The 9271-nt window shown below is 46.8% G+C and overlaps 1 protein-coding gene across 1 annotated transcript in view; it reads left to right on the forward strand.

Annotated features, from left to right (window-relative positions):
• PANX3 (pannexin 3) overlaps positions 1-9271 on the forward strand; it is a 12337-nt gene extending 3066 nt beyond the window's left edge. Inside the window, exons 2-5 of the mRNA XM_015429388.1 lie at positions 3079-3221; positions 4370-4584; positions 6404-7059; positions 9207-9271. Coding sequence (XP_015284874.1) covers positions 3079-3221; positions 4370-4584; positions 6404-7059; positions 9207-9271 — 1079 coding nt within the window. The remainder of the gene's footprint in view (positions 1-3078; positions 3222-4369; positions 4585-6403; positions 7060-9206) is intronic.

The following is a 9271-nucleotide window of genomic DNA, read 5'->3' on the forward strand; positions in this document are numbered from 1 at the left end:
CGAACAGTAGGTGGAGCCAGAGCCTATTAATTCTGCTTTTGTCCCCATTCTACCTGCAATTATACTAAAACATTTAAGCACCGCCGTAGTTTCTTAAAGCTTAACTCATGTGGCAGGACAAGGATTCCCAGCCTGTCATGTTTAAAAAGCTCTCCGCCTACAAATGGAGCACAGGGGACGGAGAGGCTTCAAACTTCCCTCCCAAGCGTTTTCACCACCTGAAACAGCACCAGGGCCCCCGTTTGACCCTATCTCTGTGACCACATGTCCATCCCCTGTGAAGCCAGAAGAAGGGGCCAACGGGCCACCGTACTGCTGTTTCCCGTGCTGAAAATGTCTCAGGGTGGAAGCTCAAAGCCTGTCCCTCCCAGATGGCTCCTTCGTAGCTAAATGGGGAGTTTTTAAAAAGATGAGTCTGTGCTAGAACATATAATAGTGAGTCAGGTTATGAATGGATAAATTGAAATGTTTATTCTCTGTTTTGTATTTCACATTGTATTTAATTTTATTGTTTTTTTTAAAAAAGGTCAGGAGCCCATGTCCTAAAGCCAAGGATTTTGTATTGTGTATTTTTTTTGCTGTTTCTAATGCAGGGATACCCAATATAGGGCGGGATACCCCGCCCCTTAGGCTTGCCTGCTCTCAGTTGGGAAATACCTGCTGATTTTGTGGGTGGAGCCTGGGGAGGATGGGGTATAGGAAGGGGAGGGACCTTGGGAGGGTATAATGAGACAGAGACCACCCTCCAAAGCAGCCATTTTCTCCAGGGGACTGATCTTTGTTGTCTGTAGATCAGGTATAAAAGTGGAAGATCTCCAGGAGCTACCTGGAGACTGGCAACCCTACCCTCCTCCTCCTCAAACTCTCCGAACAGAAAGGGAGGGTTTCTGAGACTAAGAAGGATATGTGCACAGCAGGTCTCACTCCGATTCATAATTCGCCAAAAACTCTAGCTCAATCATTAATTTTCTATGTTGTAAAATAAAACAAAGCAAAGAGGTCTTTGGGTACATGTGAAATTGAAGCCGTTCCCTTATCACCAAGCAATCCCTTACAACCAGCCCAAACCAGAATAACCCGAGTTCTAGAAAAGGGACTTTCAGGAACTGCAGCCTCTTTGCTTTCAAGTCTTAACATTTTCAAGTCTTAATAGGATAGATGGACTCCCATTCTAGCTGTATCTCAAGAAGTGAGCCGTGACTCACGAAAGCTCATCCCCTGCCACAGATTTTGTTAGTCTTTAAGGTGCTACTGGACTCTTGCTCTTTTCTACTGCTACGGAGAGACTAACACAGCTACCCATCTTGATCATTTTGAGAACGTTTGGGAAAGAAAATGACTGAGAGCATGGGCAGAGTGCCACTAAGTTACCACTAATGCTACAATCCTATGTATGTTTAACTAGAAGCAAGTCATTCTGTATTCAGGAGGATTCACTCTCATGCAAGTGAAGTGCATATGGGACTGCGGCCTCAAAGAGGTGTGGGTGGGCAAGTAAGTCTGTATCGGAAGGCTCCAGCCTTCTCCCTTAAATAGGTATTAGGTTCAACAACTGAGTTACTAAAGAACTTACCCTCCATAACCTGTCTGCTTCAAGTACCAGGGAGAAGGCTGAAAGCCAATATTCCCCCACCCCCTTACACTAAAAAAGAAGCTTCCAGAGTTCATTGTGACACACGTACCTCTGAATGCTGGCAGGGTTGCCATCCTCCAGGTGGGAGCTGGGGGTCCCCCAGAATTGCAGCTGATCTCAAGGCAACAGAGATCAGTTCCTCTGGAGAACATGGCTGCTTTGGAGAGTTGGCTCTACAGAGAGTTGTACCCCACTGAGGTCCCAGTCCTCTCCAGGCTCCGTCCTCAAATCCCCAGGAGTTTCCCAGCCTGGATCCAGTAAGCCTACCCCCCCTCATCCCACGCTGGTGGACAGGGGAGACCTGGCAGCCATATGCTTCTTTTCAGGCTTTCCCTTCTTACTAAAGAAAATGGCTGCCTTCTGGGTTTAGAGAGAGAGATGGGCTGAAAATGCATTTGTCTTTCCCACCGGTGTCCCAGCCTTTTGACTCCGTCTTCAAAAAAGCTGTCTACATTTGGTGTCGTTTTCACGCCTCAAGAGTGCTAGTATACTTTTGCACATCCACATATGTTTATCGTCCTTTCGGGGTGGCTCCACTGTCAGTGCACCTCTGCACTGCTTTAAAAGAATCTTCTCCAAACAACATTCAAACAAGCATAGAGAAAGACAGCGTCACAGCCGCATGAAACTAATTTAAAAATGCAAATGCAGATTCGACCATGGAGTAAAAGGAGCACCAGTTTCTTTTTAAAATCCTGGACGGATTTATTCCGTTGTATAGGCCTGATTCCAAAGGGAGGTAAGGTGATGGAGGTGTTAAAGAGACAGTACACCTTTTCACTGGGGCTTTGGTAGCCATAACATTTCTCCATCTTGGAGAGTATTTGGTCAGGTTTTTTTACGTCCCCTCCCTCCTCTCTGGGAAAGAAATAAGATGGACAGTGCTGGTCAATGGATCCATTTACCAGTCAGGAATTCAAGAGGGAACAGCAGGGATGACTCCCTGCCCAACGAACTAATGTACTGGCGTGGGTGGACCTGGCTTAATGTTGAATAAAATCCCCTCTGCCTTTGTAGGGTGGGACTTGCTTTCTTAGAGGACTGAGTTAAGCAAGGATGAGGCAGGGTCCAGGGACTGACTCAGCTGACAGGCTGCAACCACCACCCCGACTCTAAGGGCAGCCTGAGTGGGGCACGACCCCATTTCCCTAGTGGACTGCCCCCCTAGAAAGATATGCATGCACCACTCTTATTGGGGTTGGGGACTATTGGAGGGCATCGAGCAGTCCTCTTCCTCCAATCTTAGAGTCTGTAGCAGGATGAGAAAAACAACTGTTTGCTCTGCCACCATTAGTAACATCTAAAGCTGACTTCCTGTACACTTGCCTTTGCACTGCCTCAGAGCATTTTTTTTCTGTAAGGTTCCAATGGACAGAGCAGATGGGGACTAATGGGGATCATGCTTAAGGTTAACGACTGCATGTCCATCTTGCCTTCCATTTCAGGCTCCCAAATCAGCTGCTTTTCTCCTGGCAACTTCACAGGGAAGCAGTCTGCCTACGTTGACGCTGTGTGCTGGGATTCTTTGCTTCTCTATGAATCAGATGCTACAGGAGACTCAAGATCCAACTTCCTCTGGGTCCTCAAGGTACTTTTTTTTGCTTCAGAGGAAAAGGTTTTGGAGAACAACGGCTGATAGACTAGACCCAGACCCACTGTGTAATGTGTGCCCCAAGGGCCTTACATTTAGGAGACCTTGAAACCCCGATGTAGGTCAATATTCAGGAGGGAACTCACTTGCACACCCCTCTCTCTCTTGCAACGTGATGCCTGAACTCTGCGAGCATGTTTCCCTCATAGGGAGAGGCAGTCTCATGAGTCATGAAAGAAAAGAGAGTTCTGTTTCTGAAATACTGATAGAAAAACATTGGTAGGCCAAATCAAAAGAAAACTGCATCCCAAACTGGGCTCCTCGGGACCTCTGGTTCCCTGTAAAGTGTATTCTATTTCCCACCCATTCACCCATGTCATGGTCCTGCCATCCTGTATACCTTTCCTAACACATTCTCCTTAAGTTGTCTGAGTTTCCATCATTTATATGCACAGTCCTTCTTTACTCATATAGAGTATGTTTGTGTCAATCAGGGCGAATTGATAGCTTGGAACATTGCCTTTTGGAATGTGTGCTTTACTCAGATACAAGAGAATGATAGATTTCCCCACTTCTTCAAGGGAGGGCAAATATACCCGGCTGTCGGAGAGAAACAGAGTGCTCCTAGCAGGTATTGAACACAAGGCCACTTGGGGGCTATTGCAAACATTCCCCCCCCCTCCCCAGGCTATTGCAAGATATAATATGAATACATAAATGAGTCCAAGAATGGAAGGTTATTAGGATTGTTTTTAACTTTATTAGTGTGATACTGTTCAAGGCCATTGGGTCAAATGAGTAGTTTCATTTAAGTATATATGCACTGAAGGGACATGTTAGATCGCCGCTAACAAAGATCCGGAGAGTGTTTTCAGCAAAGTGAATCAGCTTTATTGTAAGGAACGAACAAGCGCTTAAAGCATTCATAACCAGAACAGATCTCCGGATCTTTGTTAGCGGCGATCTAACAATTGGCAACGAAGCTTAACATGGGAGGTGAATGAGGCGATTCATGTAAGACTTTCAATACATTACAGGACAGATTCTCATTCTCTGGGACTGATCTTGCACAGCTCTTATTTGGGCTGACTCAGAAGACAACAGTCGCTTCAACAATCCCTTCCATGTTTTACCTCCCCCCTCAGGTCTTTCCATATTCCTTGCTGGTTATTGCCGTTGCCATGTATCTCCCTTACCTGCTCTGGAGATACGCTGCTGCCCCGTCGCTCAACTGTGACCTGTTCTTCATCATCGATGAACTGGATAAATCATACAACCGTTCCATTCGCTTGGTGCAGCACATGGTGAAACTGCAGCAGACCGGCACTGATCCCGAAGAATTATGGGAAGAATATGACAAGTAAGCTTGACCTGGATTTCGAGAGCTTCCCTGATAGTCAGTTGCTCATTTGATGAGTGATTTTTTGTTCCATGCTTACAAACCTGCATACAAACCAATTCCTGTTTGTTTCAAACTGTCTGAAGTATCTGCCTCCCCATGTCATGTCGTGCAGATTCCTTGGATGTCCTGTACACTGTCCCTTTAGCCCACGCGGAACTTGCGGAACTTAAACCAGTGGCATTATTACGTAACCTTCTGCAAATCCTGCTGATTCTTTTTGTAATCAGCATCCCCACTCTGCCCCCATTTCATCATCAATGGAGGCCTAGTTCTCTTTGGTAAACTTGTATTACTTCAGACTGGCTCAGATGAGTGAACGCTCATCCATATAAAACAATTCCCTCCCCCTAGAAATCTATGTCAGGGCAAGGCCGAGGGCTGCCAGGCTCCTGGTGGCACCTGAAGATCTCCCACTATTACAATTGATCTCCAGTCTCCAAAACAAAGATTACTTCCCCTGGAGAAAAAGGCTGTTTTGGAAGGTCGATTCAATGGCGTTATACCCTGCTGAGGTCCCTCCCCTCCCCAAACCCCACCCTCCCTAGGCCGCGCCCCCCAAATCTCCGGGTATTTCCCAACCCAGAGCTGGCAACCCTAAGGCTGGAACCTTTCTCCCTTGCATTTAGCTGTCTGTAGGCCCAGATGTTCCTGATTAGAAGAGAATCCAGTCACATGAAATCCCATGTCCAGTCTGAAATGATACATCCCAGATGTGAGTTTAAGAACTAGACCTTGTTCTCCACGGTAGCATGTATAAAACAGATGCTAGCTGTTGTAGAGCCGCTTAGCAGAATAGCAGTCTTTCAGTTTGTCTTGGCAACTGGGACATGGAATCACCACACCCATGCAGCTCCATGACACTGTGGTTTGTACATGCACACTGGAGTGGGAGGATGCGGGCGTGATTTAGCACATTTGCATCTCACTCTTCTTCTAAGGCGCTCAGGGCAGCAGTCATGGCTTCCCCTTCTGTTTTGTCCTGTGAGTTAGCTTAGGATGAGAAAGACTAGTGTAAGGTCATCGCATGCAGTTCTGCAGGGCCTGCAAGACAGAGCTGTTCGGCCAGGCCTTTGGCTGAGGCAGCGGGCGTCCACATATGGCCCCCCTGAGGTTGCCGTCTCCCACCTACTGATAACCGGCCCTACCTAGTTACATCAATGGGCCAGATTCTCGGCAAGGATGACTACTGATTATGTTTTCATGTGTTTTAAATTTTTATTGTATTTATTAAAATGCTGTAACCTGCCCTGAGCCTGTTTACGGGATGGGCAGGATATAAATGCGAATAATAATAATAATAATAATAATAATAATAATAATCATCATCATCATCATCCAAGGATTTTTAGGGCAAGCCAGGATTTGAACCTGGTCTCTGCAGGTCTAGTACTGCCCTTTAACCACTACACCATACTCACTGTCGATATGATTCTATTCCTGTGGGAAATAAATAAAGTAGGCATGATGATAGTCTAATGTTGGCTGTGAAAGCAGCATGGGGGTTGGCTGCGTGAGGGTGTCATACAGACACGATCAGCAGATGGTATATCACTATGCATCCACAGTTCTCCCCTCCCTTGTTTTATTCTCCCAGCAATTCAGTTAAGATGGTTAAACTGAGACTAGTTTAAGGTCAAACCAGTGAGCTTCATAAGGACTTGAATCCATGTCTTCCAGGTCCTAGTCTAACCCATACCTCACACTGACTCTCATTATCCGTTAAAAGTTGATGCACTACTAGTCTACCACTGAGCCGTCCTGTTGCTTTCCTCCCCAGGGCTCGCAGTGAACGTTATTTCGAGTTCCCTCTGTTGGAGAGGTACCTCACGTGCAAGCAGCGCTCCTACTACCTTGTTGGCATCTATGTGCTGAGGAACCTCCTCCTCCTGTTTCTCCTGGCTGCCACCTGTCTCTACTTGGGATACTGCCACGCGGTGGTGTTTTTCAAAGACGAGTTCAGCTGTTCAATAAAGACGGGGCTCCTAAAAGATGAGCCTCACGTCCCAGACTTTGTTCCTTGCAAACTGGTTTTCTTCTCCGTCTTCCAGCTGACCAGCATCTGCATTGGAGTGGTGTATGTCCTCCTGGGGCCAGTCATAATCTACCACTTGCTCCAGCTGTGTCAGTGGGACAAGCGGCTCTTGGCCATTTACGAGATGCTGCCGGCTTTCGACCTGCTCAGCAGAACCTGCCCTCTGAATGACCTAAACATCATCTTGCTGTTCCTGCGAGCCAATATCTCCGAAGTCAAGTCCTTCAGCAGGCTGAGCGTTCTCTGCACCCTGAGGGATGTCACAGCAGACAAGGAGAATATTGACACTGTGGTAGATTTCATGACCCTCCTTGCTGGCCTGGAGATGTCCAAGCCTAAACACAACTTCTGCTCATCAGGCACGGATGGAAACCCACCTCATTTGAACAGTGAAGCCGTGGGTAAGTGGCGTTAGGGCAGAGAGTCCAGTGTTCCCCACTTTCGAGGATGATGGCCAGAATCCAACACCAAACCCTTCTATTACATTTTTAATCTCATCCCTCTGAGGGTCATCATACCTGGCTCTCCTCTTGGTCTTCTCAACAATCCTGTGAGGTAGGTTAGGCCTAGGGTCAGAGACTGGCCCAAGGTCATCTGGCAAGGTTCATGACTGAGCAAGGATTTGAACTGTGTCTCCCCAGTTCTAGACTGAAACTCCAACCATTACACCACTCCAGCCCACAATTGTCATCCACACCTCCAACCACCACCATCTTTTTTCTCCTCTTACTTTGTTTCCCCTCTGAACTGTGTCTCCCCAGTTCTAGACTGACACGCCAGCCATTACACCACTCCAGCTCACAATTGTCATCCACACCTCCCCCCCCCCATCTTTTTTCTCCTCTTACTGTGTTTCCCCTGTTAAAATTTGGATGGTCCCTCCACTTTGTTGCTGGAAAGATATCTGCATTAAAGCTGCACCAAACTGCAGACCCTGATTTTTAAACCAGTAGGGGGATATGCATACACACACTGTTCCATTTTTGGGTTGCACATTTCCTAACTCTACCGTCCATTAATATATACATGTCCTAGCTTTGATTTGCCCATTCTTGTCCCAGTTAGAAGCAGAAACATCTTTACACTCTGGGCCCAGGTCGATCTGATGACAAGGGTTAGAATGGAAAAGGAGTCTCAGCATCCAGTTTGAGAAGATGACATTGATACTGCAGTCTTAGGCATACTTTTAGGGTGTAAATCCCATTTAACATACTTGACTTGCTTCTGAGTAAAGATGCTTAGGATCATACTATACATGTGTGGAGAAAATCAAGCTGTGGGTTCCATGACTTTTCAGTGTTTGGGGTGTGAACAGCATTTGTCATTCACAAGAAGCCACTTAGGAAGTTAGAGAAAGCGATGGGAGGCAACATTACATAACCCTTTCCCCTTATGTTAGGAATGTATTTTAAGCAAGTATAGAACTTGACACAAACTCTTGCAGCCAGAGAATATTCACGTTTTCTGCAAGTAGCTTTTAGCGGGAGAGAGCTGATGTGGCTGTGAATAGTACGAGTTGGACAACACAGAGCTTAAAGCTCAAGCCCCAAAATATTTATTTGTTGCGGAGAGGCTGCCACCAGCACAGCAAATGTTAGCTGAGGAGACATTTTACTTGAGGAGGTTGTCCTTCGTAGGGCAGCGATGAAAGTAATGCCTGTGCTGAGACCCCTGTCCATGGCACAATGTGCAGTCCAGACGGGCCTTAGCCCAGAAGAGAGGCATTTTGAGGGTACGGCTGGCTGCCTGTTTTGCTACTGAAAGGGCACTAAAAGCTGTTTATGCCATTAAAATGACTAAAAACAGCAAATACTGTAAACAAAACAAAACCAATAATCAGCAGCAGCTTAAAAATAATTTTTAAACACTGTGAGCTGGAAAACATACGATAAAGGCAGCAGCAACAAAATCCACCATCAGCGACAGAAAGGCCGACAGTCCAGATTACACAAAGAAGGAGGGGATACAGAAAGCCCCCTGGAACAGAACAGTTAACAAGGAAGCTGCCTTGTACTGAATCAGACCATTGGTCCATCGTGGTCAGGATTGTCCATTCAGACTGGCAGCAGCTCTTCAGGGTCTCAGGTGGAGGTCTTTCACAGCAGCTCCAACCTGATCTTTTCAACTGGAGATGCCAGGGATTGAACCTGGGACCTTCTGCATATGAAGCCAAGGCTTTCCTACTGAGCCACAGTCCCTCCCCAAGCCACAGCTTCTCTCCCAGTTCCCATGAGTCTCTGGAAAGCTAGAAGTCAGAAGGTATGACAAGTCTCCTGTGGCAGGGAATTCTGCAGGGGGGGGGGCACACAGTCCTGGAGCCCTGCCCACCTTTCTTCTGTTGGAGCTGGCACACCAGCAGGGCACCAGTGGCTGATCTCAGAGCACTGTCTCTGTGCCACAGGCTAGGTCAGAGGGCTTTCCTGCTTCTCCCTTGGTACACTACAAACACTCCCCCTCCCTTTTCTGTGCTATTTGAAGCACCCACAGAATGGCCATCTACAAGACACAGCATCATTTTAACATCTCAAACTTTCTTCCTTGTACCTAGACATGAAGCCCACCCATGAAGCTAAAGAAAATTGCAACAACGTGCCATCCTTGACCCTTGCTTGA

The sequence above is a fragment of the Gekko japonicus genome, unplaced genomic scaffold (genome assembly GCF_001447785.1).
Source record: "Gekko japonicus isolate JY-2015 unplaced genomic scaffold, Gekko_japonicus_V1.1 scaffold67, whole genome shotgun sequence".
Classification (NCBI taxonomy): domain Eukaryota; kingdom Metazoa; phylum Chordata; class Lepidosauria; order Squamata; family Gekkonidae; genus Gekko; species Gekko japonicus.